The following is a 16,636-nucleotide window of genomic DNA, read 5'->3' as shown; positions in this document are numbered from 1 at the left end:
TTGGGTTCAGGGCTGTTAGGGCTTCTGGTGGGAAGAATGGGAGATCTAGACCTAGGTTGTGAGGTAGTATTGGGACTGGATTGAAGTGGGGGGGGGGGGGGGTAGGTTCCATTGACCTCTCATTTCTTGCACTAAGTTTGGGTTCAGAGATGGAGCTAGAGGTTGAAGGATATTGTTGACCCACACATGATTCAAATAATTGTTCATGGCAAGATGAAGACCTTCGGATACTAGTTGAGCTAGATAGCGAGGATTCTGAATTAAAATTACACTCTCCTGACCATTGATTGTTGCATTGAACATGAGAACCCTCCCCATTAGACCTAGCTCTATCCAGGATAGGGGGTGGTGATCTTGAGACATTGGAGGTTAGACGTAGATAATGGGGTTGTTTGGTAGTTGTTGGGAAGAGGAAGAAGGTTTGCCATGTTCAAGGGGTGGTGATTGCGGGGGATTTGGATTAACCGATATCTCCTTCGATTGGTTAGTGTGATTCTAGGCATTTCTAGGGATGTTAGTAGTACTTAAATTGATAGGAGTTGAAGAGTAGGGAATGATTGCATCTACATGCATGCAATTTGGGGGATTTAGCGTGTAGGATTTATTTGAAGATTTTGCATGGGGAGTTTTGGCCACATGTCCCATGCATGCTTCCATTTGTTCACCTTCCAGCGTAATAGTGGACAAGGTGAATCAATTTGTGAAGTGATTTTGTTTTTTGCGAATAGGTTGTGGGAGTTATTTGAATTATCTTGTTTAGGGGGGTAGTTTATCGTAATAGTATCAGAAGATATAGGGATTAATTCATTTGTTTCTGATAGGTTTCCTGTAATCATTTGGTTAGGTGTGTGAATGGTAGGATCATTAGGGTTAATAGTATTTTTAGCTAGTTTTGTCTTTTCTAGGTCTTCTAGATAAGCCTGCACGTGAATATTATTTTGCTTTTTAATAATAAGTTTTTTTGAGGGGAGTGGTTTTCTGAAACAGTGTGCTCCCCACTCAAAGTAAAGAAGCGGTTTTTTTGATCCATGTTAGCTAACTTGTTTCCCACTATTGTATTGGTGGATTTAGCCAAATGAGAATTATTCTGTATTGAAGACATGGAAGAATTATCCTTATGGACAAATTTCAGCTTTTGAGTATGAATATACTTACCTGTCGCTGCATTAAAGATTTTTACAGCTATACCTGCATCTGCAGTGTTTTCTTTGTCTTCCTTTGTGATTTTTTTCTGCATTCTTTTTGGTTTTTGAAAGGACACTGTGTGCCAGCCTTCTTCACTATTTGCCTTCCCTTGGTGTTCTTCTACTGTCTCCTCATTATTACTCTTTGCTTGGACTGTTGGTATTCCAGCCATAGGACAATGGTGTATTGTGTGCCCTAATAATCCATAAAGCTTACATAGAATTTTTTTCCCCTTCATATTCGATTAGTTGCTTGTATTTTTCAATTTGAATAAATTTTGTAACTGGTTTGTCCATGGGTAATTCCACACAGAGATGAGCATAACGACCTCTTAGGGTAGAGGAGGTACAAGCATCTATTTTAAGAATTCTACCAATCGAGTTTCCAGTTTTTTTAAGAATGATCCCATCATAAAACTCAGTAGGTAAATTCGGTAGACGAGTCCAAACTGCTGTGTGGATTTTTTTAGCGTTAGATGCTACGAAATTTGGTTCCCGCCTTTGACATGAAAGAAAATGGCCAAAGATAAACCACACACCATTTTGCAGAACTGAGATCATACTTTCTTGATTTTGAAATTTAGCAATGAAGTAGTCTGAACCTAAATCTATTAGAGAAAAATTTTCAGACACTTTCCAAAGCTCCTGGACTTTTTTCTTAAGGATTTGATGGAGTATTCTTTTCCCTTGTAACTTAATAATGATGGAGAAAATCTTGCAGCTTGGATGAAAATCTTGCAGCTTGGATTTGCTGATGACCTTTTATTGTTTTGCAGGGGTGATATAGGTTCAATAAAGCTTTTGTTCCGATGCTTCATGGAGTTCTCAAATGCTTCTGGACTGGCGATCAATAAACACAAAAGTTCTATCTTCTTTGGTGGAGTATCACAAGCTGATCAGGAGGGAATACTAGAGTTTCTAGGAATTCAAAAGGGTGAGCTACCAGTAAGGTATCTAGGTGCCCCATTAAGCTCAAAAAGAATATCCATAGCCCAGTGCCAACCTCTAATTGACAAGATAATGGGAAGAATAGAGTCATGGACTGCCAAATTTCTGTCTTATGCTGGCAGAGTCCAACTGATAAAGAGTGTGCCATTTTCTATACAGACATACTGGGCACAAATCTTTGTATTGCCTAAAAAGATCACAAAGTTAATTGAAGCAACGTGTAGAAGTTTTTTGTGGACAGGAGATGGAAGTATATCAAAAAAGGCTCTACTGGCATGGGAGAAAGTCTGCTTACCTAAATCTGCAGGGGGCTTCAACATTATGAATATAGCTATATGGACAAGTCTGCCATCTGCAAACAATTCTGGAATTTGTGCAAGGAGAAAAAGAAACTGTGGATACACAGCTATTACATCAAAGGAAGACACATATGGGATGTTCAACTGAAACAAGCATCTTGGATGGTGAATAAGATCATAAAAGCAAAGGAGACATTCATGGAGGCAGGGCTCAGCTATGAAGATATCATGAATATGCAAAGCTGCTCAATTAAAAACATATATCACAGGCTGCGTGGAAGATTTGAGAAAGTTAGTTGGAGAAGGGTAGCCTGCCATAATACAGGATGCCCAAGATGGACATTTATACTAACTGTGGCAGCTCATGGGAAGCTATACACAAAGGATAGATTGCAGAAGTGGGGAATGCAGGTGGATCAGGAATGTGTCTTGTGCAAGCAAGCCAATGAAACTATACAGCACTTGTTCTTTGAATGCACATATGCAAAAGCATTGTGGAGCACACTGTTAGCATGGCAAGGAATTAGAAGACCTGTAGCTGGTTGGGATGAAGAACTACGATGGGCTGAGAAGAAGACTAAAAGGAAAACAGCTGCTGCAAAGTTGTACAAAATGACAGTAGCAGCAACAGTATACCATGTATGGCAAGAAAGGAATACTAGAATTTTTCAAGCAAAGGTGACAGGTTGGGAAGCAGTAAGTAAGAAGATCATTCAAGAGCTACATTCTCGAAGTACCAAACATACAGTGGGAATGCTACATAGACTAGATTGGTACCCAGTGTAATAGTTAGATACAAGTGTAAATAACAGTTCATGGGGAGGGGTGTGATGTATAGGAAAAAGGTATCTTGTAAGGGTTTGATTTACTTGTAAATATTTTCCCTGGTAATACAAAAGATTTAATTACCAAAAAAAATAATGATGGAGAATTTCCAGGGCATGTACATCCGGTTTCTATCCTCCTGTGAAAGAGAAATTATCTTTTCTTCAAAGGTTGATTCAGGGGATATCAATGAGGGAGAGATATCGAAGGAGTTGATCATGGGTGTGGTGAAATCAGTGATGATATCCAACCCTTCCTCTCCCCTAATTAGTTGATCTTTAAAAGAGGTTTGTAGATTACTAGGCAATCAGACAGTGCAATCGTTGATAATATCCGATGGTTTGGGTGGAATTAATTGCATTTCTATATCAGCATCCATACTAGGTGGGGGATGTGAAGAGTGGTTTTGAAAGTTTAGAGGTTTTTTAGAAAGATGGTGGCGTTTCTCTCTCTACTCTTGAGAAGGACGCTTCCCCATGTAATAGAATATATACTCGTAATAGATTGGTGCATATGTGAAAGTAAAATTTTATAGCAATACAAATGTTAAGACATATTTAAAATCATATTTTTCAAAAGTCTAATAATCATACTAATATTATGATATGTTAAAAACTACTAAAAAAATTCATTTTTTTCTTAAATTTTGTACCCAAATCAATTAATTATTCAAATTTCAAGCTTTAGAGAGAAGCTTGACGTATCAAATTAGTTTTTAACCAATTCCCTAATTTTTTCCTTCAGTAACACTAATATAATACATTATCAAAGTGACTTTGTTTTATTAGGGTTTTATTTTCTTTTCAGGGTGGTGTTTAACATGAGTTAATGAAAAAAATTGTATTATGAAATTAATTCAACAAATATATAATGATTTTAGACAAAGATACGTTACAATTTAACGTTGATGACTTCTTTAGGATTTTCTTATATTTTTTTCCAATGCGCCTAAAAATCAAGATAAATCAATAAGTAACTATTAGCATGTAGCTAGGACATAATACTCTTCTTTTATATATGGATTACTTGGGTTCCCTTACCTTAACAACAAGGGGAAACAACTAATACGGTTGATCGGGCAAGAAGAAAAGATAAGCAAAATTCATAAATAAGCGCAACATATTTCCTTTATACTATTAATACAAATAACTAAACCTTATGGCATAAAAAAATTTACACACTATAATACTTAAACACTCTGCCTGTAAGTCGTAACAACACGAAGGACGTAGTTATGGACCAAGGGGAAAACAAATTAAGAAAAGCAAACTATTTTAGTTTCTTAAAGTGAACAAATAAGTAGGTTTTCCAAATAAAACAGGTACGGATTGGTAGATAAATCATCATACAAACAAGAATTGACAAAATCATACTAAAAGAATCTAATTGTAGGATAAGAAATGTAATTGATTGATAGAGAACTTTAAGAGCCTTGGAAGAAGTCAGAATAAAGATTGATGTAGCTCGTAAACTCAAATTTGACGCACATTTAAACAAGCCGCTGCAAAAGTCACCTCATTTAGAAGTCTTTACACTGGAGTTCAATATACAAACAAGCTTCAGCTAGAAGCATTCCAAGTCTTCTTGATATTTCACAAATGAAGTGGACGAACCTATGCGATGAAGCAGAAGACTTTTTATACAGAAAACACAGTAACTAAGAAATTCAGCATAAGCTGTAGCAAAGTAAAAAAATCAGTGTGCCCGATCGTGTAACAAACACAGCTAAGACAGTCTGATAGCCATTTCTTGAAGAAGTGCTCGCTTCTGTGACGTATTAATTACTTGATTGGATTCAGCATTCTCAAGCACATCTGCAATTATGGCTGCTGCATGACCTAGAGATTCTTCTGCTGCTCTCTTCAGCATAAAAGCCTGTAAAAGACAAGTGTCAGATATATGTGCATATGTATATGTCTGTGTGTGTATAATAATAGTGTAGTAACCTGAAGAAACTGCACGACCATATCACCAAGCAAGTTGGGTTCGGGTATATAAGCCCAACATTATCTAAAAGAAAAAGGGGGGAGGGGGAGGGAATGACAACGAACCAAGAGAATGCACCATAACAAGCCTAAACATACATCAATTTCCCTCAGAAAAGACTATTTTCCATGCGGCTAAAGATACATAGAAATGAATTATAAAATTGAAATTTCCCAGTCCCACCACTTCAAAATCGCTAGAACCTTAAATGCATGATGTCAGGATAACTATTAGATAGTAATGCAGGCATGCCAGATACAATGGTCTCAGATCCATGCCTCAGCAGATAAAAATTTAAGCACATTGTTGTGGAAGGAAACCTGTCCATGATGTGTTATCGTCAATGTACAGGGTTGCTGATTCCAAGGTTCTCCATCTACTTGAACAGGAAATGCAGCAAAAAGTTGAATTTTAATCACTTGTCCTTGTGCAAGCCGCCGAGCTTTGGAAAGCCCCACCTGATTGTAAGAACAATGCTCTTATCACACAGGTCCAACATTTAAAAGTAGCTGAAAGATAAAATAAACCTTAATGAAACTTTATGTCAGAAACTGCATTGTCTAATCAGATTCAAACAGGAGCAGTTGAACCCAATTCAAAATAAACCCTCAACAAAAACCATCAACTGTTTCTCCTTCTCCATTTACTTACACCAATATCTGCAACAACTCCTGCCACAGAACTACTGAACTACCAGAATTCTTTTACTAATACTACCAGATATAATTATTGGTCAGACTCCAACTAGGGATATGAACATACAATAACAGCTAAGTGCTTAAACGAAATCAATGAACAATATTGAAATGTCTCTCAGGAAACAAAGCTTCGAAATGATGGTTACTTTTACCACATCATCTCAGGAATTCCCCAAAATATACCTGAAGCTTCCCAAGATGCCAGGTACCAGAAATGCTTACAACCTCCAGCATCTTATCGTGCATGGATTGAGGATCAAGATTATCATAGCTTTCATCTTCATTCTGCCACAAGTCTACTCCGCCCATGTAGCTCCCAATATTAGCTACAAGAACACCTTCTGCATCCTAGAAAGAGTAAAGAGCATGATCGTTTCACCACTGATCCATTAACTAGCAATTGTATTTTAAGTAATAACCGACTAAAACATCAACCACAACTACCTCATGTGTAAAATGTTCAAAAATATGAATAACTACGAAACTTGCAAAATGAATATGTTAGACGACAAGAAGTCAGTACGTTAAATGACTAAAAGTAAAAGTTCAAAAGCATATGTATTTCAAAAGGATTTTGTAGCTGCGCATTTGACACTTACCTCAGGAACCTCGATCTCAACACCATCAACCTCCACATGAACTTGCCATGGAAAATCTGCAAATGTCCTGTCCATGATACTCCTGGCACCTTCTCTGGCATAAAGAACTTTGTTCATGAACTGCAACAATGTTGCCAAATATTTTCAGCACTGACAGAAATACACATCGACAAATATATGAACTTAAATTAATCAATTACACAAAAAACTCCTACAAGAATAAAAATCATGACCTCAATCTCTGAATACACATAAACACAATTTATTATTACATAAATACAGAACAGACAAACAAAGACGATTAAACCTCAAATAATTATTAGCATCCACAAGAACCACCTCAGACGAGAGAGTTCACTAAGTAGCCAACTTACTGCAGGCTAACTTATTGTAAGAGCTTGTCAACTTAACCCACTTTTGGAAAGAGCAGAGGAAAACCTATGGGATTACACCAAGGAAAACCTATGGGCGATAAAGGATATGTATGATGGAGCTACGACTCGGGTTAGGACTGTGGGAGGTGACTCAGAGCCTTTTCCGGTGGTTATGGGATTACACCAAGGATCTGCGCTTAGCCCGTTCTTATTTGCTCTAGCGATGGACGCACTGACACACCATATCCAAGGAGAGGTGCCATGGTGTATATTGTTAGCTGATGATATAGTTCTGATTGATGAGACGCGAGGCGGCCTTAATGGGAGACTGGAGGTATGGAGGCAGACTCTAGAGTCTAAAGGTTTCAAGTTGAGTAGGACTAAGACAGAATATGTGGAATGTAAAGTTCAGCAACGTGATGGGGGAAGCGGATGTGGAAGTTAGGCTTGACTCATAGGTCATCCTCAAGAGAGAAAGTTTTAAGTACTTAGGGTCAATTATCCAGGGAGATAGGGAGATCGATGGGGATGTTACGCACCGTATAGGAGTGGGGTGGATGAAATGGAGGTTAGCGTCTGGAGTCCTGTATGACAAGAATGTGCCACCGAAACTCAAAGGTAAGTTCTATAAAGCGGTGGTTATACCGGCCATGTTGTATGGAGCTGAGTGTTGGCCAGTCAAGAATTCACATATCCAAAAGATGAAAGTAGCAGAAATGAGAATGTTGAGATGGATGTGTGGGCACACTAGGCTGGATAAGATTCGGAATGAAGATACTCGGGAGAGGGTGGGCGTGGCTCCCGTGGACGACAAGATGCGGGAAGCGCGGCTTAGATGGTTCGGACACGTGTGGAGGAGAAGCGTAGATGCACCGGTTAGGAGGTGTGAGCGGTTGACTTTGGCAGGTACGAGAAGAGGCAGAGGGCGGCCTAGGAAGTATTGGGGCGAGGTGATCAGGCAGGACATGGCGCGACTTCAGATTTCCGAGGACATGGCTCTTGATAGGAACATGTGGAGGTCGAGCATTAGGGTGGTAGGCTAGGGGGTAGTCGAGAGTTCTTCCCTCTTTGTACCGGGTAGTCTATTAGAGTTTCGTTAGGTTTGTTAGCGGTCTTTGTCGTATTCACATTGGTGTTTTGCATAATTTTGTGTTATTGTCCTTTCACTTATTTGTTGTGGTTATTTTCTTTCTAGTATCTTTTATTGTTACATGTCTTTTCTCTTATTTCTTTTCTGGTATTATTGCCTTTCCTGTTGAGCCGAGAGTCTCCTGGAAACAGCCTCTCTGCCCTTTTCGGGGTAGGGGTAAGGTCTGCGTACACTCTACTCTCCCCAGACCCCACTAGTGGGATTTTACTGGGTATGTTGTTGTTGTTGCAGAGGAAAACCTATCTAATGAACTCACTGAACTGGATTTATGTTAAACATGAAAAGGCATAAGAGTTCATGGCTAGCAAACACCATCTCATGGATACTCAACTCTCCAAATTTTCAAAAATTTAGATATATCGGTTTCCCCGAAGTAACGAAGTGCTGGAATCTCTTAAAGAGATGAATATCAGAAACATGAGGACAAATCGTTATCAATAATGTGCATATAAAGTTAAATGCTACTGTATATGAGACGACATGTTTTGACAGGGATGCAATATAAAGCAACTGTTAAGCAGAGTAGATCGGCAGGTAGCACCAATAAACCATGAAGAAAGCTCGAACGAACACGTTGAGAACTAATTCAGTGACAATCAGAAATGCCAAAAGCAAAGATTGATATCTGAAAAAGACTAGCCCAAGGAACTGTATGCAAGACAAGATTTTGTCTTTCTTTTATTGATGAACAGAAATGCATGTTAAAACAAGAAAGCATTCAGGTCTGAGATATTAGAGGAGTCATTAGTCAAGTCTAGAACATCTAGGTGAGGTTCTTATTTCCTTTAAAGATTCTGTCCAAAAGAACTTCTCCTCTCCCCCTCTGAGAGAACTGAAGAGCATATTACTAATGGCACCTGACTCTATGTTCAGCAGCCTAGTGAAAAATGGTCTGACAACTGTTCTTTTACACAAGCGCCACAAGTGTGGAACCAATATCGAAGAATAAAAAGTGACTATGAAAAGAAATGTTTCAAGACTAAGTGCACTATAATTAGGCCAAAATACCCTCAAAAGAAACTAAAAACTATTTGAAAGTATAGCATCAAAGCAAGAGCAAAACTTATAAGGTTTACATCGAGTAAATTTATTTGTTTCGGCATCACTCTACCATTTTATAATATTAAATAGTTGTATTTTAAACATAGATGTATTTTTTTGTTAGCTTTTTGGTGCAATCTGGTAACTGAACATGATGTAGATGGAATGCTAGATACAATAGAGGGTTTGCACAACCTGTAATTATGCCTGATGCACTGGCTTAGTGCATAAATTTATAATATCTTTAATTACTTATCAAAAAAAATTAACATTAAATAGTTTTAGGTCTTCCATCAAATACATCAATTATCAAAGCAAAACTTTGAAGCTACAGACCTATTTGGTATCATATCAATCCCATTTACCCAATTAACATGCTTCACATCCTCTAAAAACAAAAAGATATCTGCATTACCTGGTTGTAGAACTTTTCCGGGTTTTCCTCCCTCATATTATGGATTTCTAATGCAACCTTTGCATCGCAACCAACACCTGGAATATCAGTTCCCAACAATCATCAAATTCTATATCTAAGAAAGTGAGAAACTCATCATAATATTTCCTAGCAAAATATTCTGCATTTTTTCAGGTCACACGTCACAGAGAGATAATTTAGATTTTAGATATCAGTACTATCTATGACATGAAAAGGATATCAACATACCAAGGTAGTTGTTCAAGAACTTTGGAGGTTGAAGCAGCTCCCCTTGTTGGTTTAAGATTGAAACTTTCCAACGATCAAGGATGGTTACCGCTGCTTGTTCTATATCATGCAAAAGTGTGCAAAGACCTCCTTGCCTCTCAACTGAACCCAAGCCACCTCCCCAGGAAAGAACTCTAGCCAAATCATTTCCCGTCCCAGCAGGAAGTATTGCTACTGGTGGGGGTGAAACAAAGTTTTGTTTATCTATAGCATTTAAAACCCATCCGACAGTACCATCTCCTCCACAGATGAGAATCCTGAAGTGAGGGACCCTTCTGAATAGATAAAGGCCTACTTCTGGTCCTTCTGTTGAGCTCAACTCAAAGACCTAATTAGCATATCCAAGCAACATCAGATCAAGACACTCGTTCAAGGACATCAAATTGTTGAATCTACTGAAACGTAGACTACTCTATGAGTGTTTTTAGTAAAATAACAAATCACCTTCCATGTTATTCATTATGAAGGAGCTATAGTTAAGCTGGCATAATAAATAGAACTCAAGAAACAGCTATTCTACATTAGAACTCAGTAAAAAGGGGAGAACTATAACTTCATTCTATCTAATTCTCTCCCTTCACCTTGATAGATACCTATGTAAGTCAAATTTTACAATCCTCAATAGTCAACTCAACTGAAAATGAAGATTAACGAGTATCCTTCGACAAATGTCTTATAATTAGGTCATACTAGCATGTTAAAAGATCAGGCTATATGTATAGATGGTGAACGTGTAATAATTATCAGCTGAAAGGTGCTCAAACATTTAGAGATATCCTAATAAAGTATATGATATCATTCAGTAAGAGAGTCAAGTGACTTCTAATAGCTACGAGCTCCCCAGGCCCTTTAAAGGACAGCAGAAGTAGTTTGTAAACCAATTCGTTTTTTCGTAACCGAGGGCCTGTGGCACATGCGCCTCTCTCTTTTTTCGGGGTATGCCAAACCCTAATTGGTCTAAGTCACTCTTATGGTAGTAACATTTCTTAACATGTAAGTAATCCATGCATAGATAGAGGAAGAACACATTCCCATGCAATTGTGCCAAAAGAAAAGCAACTAGCTAAGGGAGCTTGCTCTAAATGACCTGACCTGCACAGGATTTAATAAAATGTTCAACCGCTGCCTAAGTGAATCTCCTCGCTGAGCTCCACTTTTCTTGTTTAGAAAAACTAGCAGAGGCCTAGCATCTGGAGGCAAATCAGTCAATTCATATTTCTGTTTCATCCGTATTAACTGAGACTCATCCTTCTGATTGATTGATGAACTCCTCTTGAAGCTGGGTATAGATACCAGTTTTTTCAGAACACTTCCTTGCTGCTGATCTACACCCTCTCTATGTATACCACCATTACGATTTTCCTCTACTTTATAAGTACCATTTACTTGATGAGTATCTGCAGTGCTTTCAGTGGTTGTGTCACCAGTATTATCACCATTGCCTGTGTCAGCGGAGACTTCATTTAAATGATTTTTATTTTTGTGTTTGTATTTCTTGCTTTGACTTCTAATAGTAGCACGTACTGAAGATGCAATTTCATTGGCTCCTTGTGTGATAGAACTCAGCAGTCCACCAGAGGACGTCCTAGTAAACTCTTTAACATGAAGAGGCGATAAGATAAGCCTTCTGAAAGGGCCCAGGTCACAAATATCACCAGTTTCATTGAACATATTAGCATGGCAATCAATGTGAACCAGGCGCTGACACCATAAGCAACACCATATAGGGGAACCCCCAAGAAACGAACTGCTGCACGACTCTTCACAGTAGCTGCAGAAAGAGTCATCTGGTTGATCTGCTACCTCTGTCCACCGAACTGCCCACTGATGTACCACGTGCTTATATCCAAACATTGATCCACATTTGCAGTCCTTATGAGCATTCGATGAGCAACTAAGATGAGCTGCTGCACCACAAGTGCAGCAGCAATTAAAAAAACTCTCTGATGCCACCATTGGTCCAAGAGTTTGAGATGGCGACATGGACTCTAAGCAGACACAGCAATTTAAACTTTTTCCTCGAGATACGGATTCCAAAGTCCAACTATGAGAAGCTACAGGGACCTTATACCTGGCTTTCGGGTTTTTCTTTGACCTAGCTATAGCTTTCATCCAACTAATGTTTACGTTCTTTCTCCACTGGAAAGCAGTGTAAATGATAGTGAGAATCCCGACTAAACCAGCAATGAAACAACAGAGAATAAAAAACCACGATTCTGCCATCTCGGAGGGATTTTTGCTGATCCAGCTAGCAAGCGGAATATCTAATTCTTGATAGTCTTCCATTTCTTAAATTCTACATTCCCTTAATGCACAAAACATCTCCAGAAAACCTAAAGTAACAAAATAACAGCCAGAAAGGACATTAATCTAACATATATAATTGCATTATGCAACTTCCACTGAACACCTATCTGAAGCCCCACAAGCTGGCTATGAGTTCCCTGAGGTTGGTTATCTTGTTTCTCCAATAATCACATATGTTCCAGTGAAGTACTCAGGTGATGGTGGTTGTACACTCCAAATTTGCAATCCTGCTTATTTTACTCGCCATCTCAAAGGGCTTTACACCTTTCAATAACGGTAGCAAAGCCAAAACAATACCCTGCAAGTAAAAAGAATAAAAATTTCATCAAACAGGGTCAAAAATTACAACCTAAGTTCTTATAACAATAGCCTATCCTTGGATTGCAACAGAAACAAAAGTAGCTTATTACTCCCTCCCTTCTAGAAAGAATGATGGATTTCAGAGTACGAGCTAAAAGCATCTAATTTTTGATCTGAATCCGGACATCAGACATTGACTTCTCAATATTTTTGAAATGTACTTCTTACATAGTTAGAAACTACATATAAAGTAACACAAACCACAAAAATATCATTATCAAAAATATTTAGAAGATGTTTGAAAAAGAAAAAAAAATAGTCACAAAAATTAGTTTTATTCCCCAAATAGTAATAGTGTCACATAAAATGGGACAAAGTAAGTACTACACATCACTCTCCCACGGAAAAGAAAAGGCAAAAAAGAAGAAGATGCTCTTGTCATTGAAAAAGTGTGAAAAGAGATTGGCAACCTGGCAAATGCAATATCTATCATTGAGTGGCAGACGGACATTTATCAATAGTGTCCTTGATAGTATTCCAACCTATTGTATGTTACTTTACCCCATGCCAGGCTCAATACTAAAGCAGGTAGATAGACTAAGAAGGAGATTCTTAGGGGATGGAAACAGCACAACCCAAAAGTTCTCATTGGTGAAATGGTCTAAAGTAACTCAACCAAAAGCTCAAGGGGGTTTGGGAATCAGAAACCTGAAGTATCACAACAAAAGCATGCTAATTACGTGGCTTTGGAGATATGCGCAACATGAGGCAGGTTACTGGAAGAGAATCATAGCTGCTAAATTTGGTGCCCAAAATCATTGGTGTGCCAAGGAAAGCACTTGACCACATGGGGTGGGAGTATGGAAGCACACCAGCAGCCACAACAGAGATTTTTTCCAGAATATATCTTTCAATGTTGGAAATGGTTTACACATTAGAATCTGGAAAGACAAATGGCTTGGCAGCACAACCTTAAAGGAGTCCTTCTATGGTTATATCAAATTGCATGCAATCAGGATGCATCAATTGCTCAGTACAAGGATGGAAATAGCTGGAACCCCATTTTTAGGAGAAACCTCTATGACTGGGAAATCAATGTCCTACTCACTCTCTTTACAACTTTGGCAGAATACAGCTTTGACATACACCAACCTGACAGAATCTTGTGGGGAAGATCAAAAGATGGGAAGTACACAGTCAAGGCTGGCTATGACCATTTGTGCTCTCAGAATGGTATTTTAAAGGACTGGCCGTGGAAGCATGTGTGGAAGATTAGGCTACCTCTAAAAAATTTCCTGCTTTTCCTGGATAGCACTTAAGGGAGCATGCCTAACACAGATAACCTCAGTAAGAGAGGCATAATCCTAGTGAACAGATGCTATATGTGCCACCAAAGTTCAGAGAATGTCAGCCACTTATTTCTGCATTGCCCTTTCACAGCTGATTTCTGGAACTTCTTCTGCTCTATTTTTGGTTATACTGGGTCATGACTCAAACAGTCAAAGAAGCATATATTAGTTGGCATTCTTGGAGAGTTGAAAAAACCATCAAAAGGATCGGGAGAATGATCCCAGCGGTAATTTTTGGTGTGTTTGGACTGAAAGAAATCGCACTCCAACTCACACTCTTAAAGCCAGATGCTTAGCTAGATTGCTCAGTTGGCATTTTCATTCCCCTGTAAACAATGTTTGACAATTTTTTGTATTTTGTTAGCTCCCTGAATCTGGCATAGATATTATTCTGTAGCTAACTTTTGTTCTGTTTTTATTATCTTTTTAATTATGCATCTTCTGGATACCTTTATTAATGATAATTACCTACTTCTTCAAAAAAAAAAAAAAAAAAGATGCTCTTCAGTCCAATACTCTCACAATATCCAAGTGTTATACTTACTTCTCAAATCAAATCACTTCATAACGGAAAATATGTCTTCAAAAAAGTATAAATAAGTCTGTCAAGCGGAAAGATAGTACTCTCTCTGTCTCAATTGATGTGGCACTCTTTCGTCTGTCCCCAAAGAAGTGATACTTTTCTATATTTAGAAACAAAAATGTTTATGGCTTGTTTAGACCACAAATTTCATGTCTTACTTTTTTTTCTTAAACTACATGCCCAGTCAAACACGCACATATGAATTGACACGGAGGGAGTACTACCTAAAAAGGTAGTTCCTGATAGTATATGAGGAAACTGGAAAGCAATCAATCAAATAAACAATCAAACTAACCCTCACAATCCACTTCGCTCTGTTTAGACAATATCATTCCAGTACTGATAAATAATTTGCATTTTAAGGGCAAATCAAAGGATTACTCAAAACCAGAGTTTCTTCAAATGAATTTATCTCTATATATAAGTATCCAAACAGTGACTAAGAAGGTGATATAGGAGAAAAATAAACATAGAAAATTGAAAAGCACGCCACGATCATAATCACAAAAAGAAAGGACAGAATAAATGTGATCACAAAATCAAAAGAGGAAAATCCGTACCAACAACATCTCAATCCAAACAGCAAAAACGTCACAAACTGATAAGAGATCGAATCATGTCTAGTGTCTGCAAAACCCTAGCCGATGAAGAAACAAATGCGCTGGAAATGGACAGAATCAAAAGCAAAAGTGAAGCAAAGCAAAGCAAAGAAGCAAAGTTTGAGCAAATGGAGAATTAAACTATATTTAACTTACTGCTTTGGGTTTGCTTTTTCTTTCTTTTTTTGGTTAAATAGTAAGATTCTTTCAGATTCTAATAGCCTCTTTGGCGAAGCTTTTTTTTTTGGGCAAAATTGATTTTTTTTTTCCAAAAGCATTTTTAGTGTTTGACCAAGCTTTTGCAAGTAAAATACACTTAGAAGTAGTTTTTTAAAGCTTGGCCAAACACTAATTGTTGCTCAGAAGTGCTTTTTAAATTAATTAGCCAAATACAAACTGCTTTTCACCAAAAATACTTTTAAGTAAAGCACTTTAAAAAAAAAAGCACTTCACAAACAAACGGGCTATAACTCATGTAATATTGTATTTGGAGATTTGGACGTATGTGATACTTTACTAGTGAGAGAGCGACGTTTTGGAGATTCTCAGTACACGTGGACTGACGTGACACATGTGACCCTCGGCGTGTGAAATTGGGCCTACCATAACCACACTGCTTCGTCGGTAGTATGGAGCTTCCTTAATCATTCGTCAGGCAACACGCCGTGGACACGATTGGTCATTGCGACGACAGTCGGCAGCGGGCCATTGCCGTTGCTACCATTTCTGTATTACAACCCCCCCCCCCCCCCCGAATATCCCTTTTTGCGTATTAATTAAAAATATTTTTGTTCTAATTTTATTTTTGCATTAAATAATTAAATTCAAACATTAGCTAAATCTATCTATATTTATACTATATTAAAAAGCACAAAAGTCCTTAACAAAATGTCGTTCCCTGTTTTTAAGAGTTCGCACTAGACAAAATAGTCATTTAATTAATTTTTTAATATGTAGGAATAATTATTTAATTAGTTTCCCAGTATTTATAAATAGTCATTTAATTACTTTTCTAATATTTAAGACTTTGACTTTTCAATATTATCATTTAATTATTCCTAAAATATTGTACTTTGAAATCAACTAAAATTTTAGTAATTCTTAATTTTTTCTTTATTTGAACTAGAACTATTTCCTGTAAAAATATTTGAACCCTTTTCCTTTTGTATAAACGTAGAACTTCATTGTCGCTTAAATGTGTTTTAAGAAGTTAATTATTATTTAAATCAAAGGTTTACCAAATAATATTGTTGTGCCATTCACGACCGTCACCATATTGCTTTGTTGTCACCTTTGTTTATTACTTGGCTGTTTAATCTTATCTCTACTGTTTTTTGAGCCGATGGTATATCGGAAACAGTCTCTCTATTTTTATAAGGTAGGGGTAAGTAGGGGTGCTTATCGGACGGATTGGGCAGATAATTAAGCTTAACGGTTCGGCTTATTGGTTATCGGATTATAAATATAATAATTCGTTAGCAATCCAATAAGATAACGGGCAGAATGGTATCGGATTATGGGTGTCCAACGGGACGGGACGAGATTTAGGCGGGACGGTGGCGGGACGGGACGAAACGGGACGGGACAAACGGGACGAAACGGTCGTCCCGTCCCGTCCCGCCAACCAAACGGGACGGGACGGGTTCGTGGGCCTTAAGTGTATTTTTAAAAAAAAAAAAATTCTAGTTTTT

General features: G+C 37.8%; 2 protein-coding genes across 2 annotated transcripts; one reads left to right on the top strand and one right to left on the bottom strand.

Annotated features, from left to right (window-relative positions):
* Window positions 1-2,593: 2,593 nt before the first annotated feature.
* On the top strand, window positions 2,594-3,217 carry LOC109211920. Its single transcript, XM_019375517.1, has one exon. The coding sequence runs from the start codon at window positions 2,594-2,596 to the stop codon at window positions 3,215-3,217; it is 624 nt and encodes a 207-aa protein (XP_019231062.1).
* Window positions 3,218-4,698: 1,481 nt separating this feature from the next.
* LOC109211923 (diacylglycerol kinase 1-like) lies at window positions 4,699-15,181 on the bottom strand. Its single transcript, XM_019375520.1, has 8 exons — window positions 14,907-15,181; window positions 10,900-12,412; window positions 9,769-10,135; window positions 9,520-9,596; window positions 6,540-6,659; window positions 6,124-6,288; window positions 5,563-5,700; window positions 4,699-5,131 (listed from the first exon to the last, which is right to left on the bottom strand). Exons 2-8 carry the CDS (start codon window positions 12,091-12,093, stop codon window positions 4,982-4,984), a joined length of 2,211 nt encoding a protein of 736 aa, XP_019231065.1. The 5' UTR covers window positions 12,094-12,412; window positions 14,907-15,181; the 3' UTR covers window positions 4,699-4,981.
* Window positions 15,182-16,636: the final 1,455 nt, after the last annotated feature.

This window comes from Nicotiana attenuata, unplaced genomic scaffold (genome assembly GCF_001879085.1).
Source record: "Nicotiana attenuata strain UT unplaced genomic scaffold, NIATTr2, whole genome shotgun sequence".
In the NCBI taxonomy this organism is placed as follows: domain Eukaryota; kingdom Viridiplantae; phylum Streptophyta; class Magnoliopsida; order Solanales; family Solanaceae; genus Nicotiana; species Nicotiana attenuata.
Note: the sequence above shows the minus strand (reverse complement) of the source record. Positions and strands in the feature narration are given on the sequence as shown.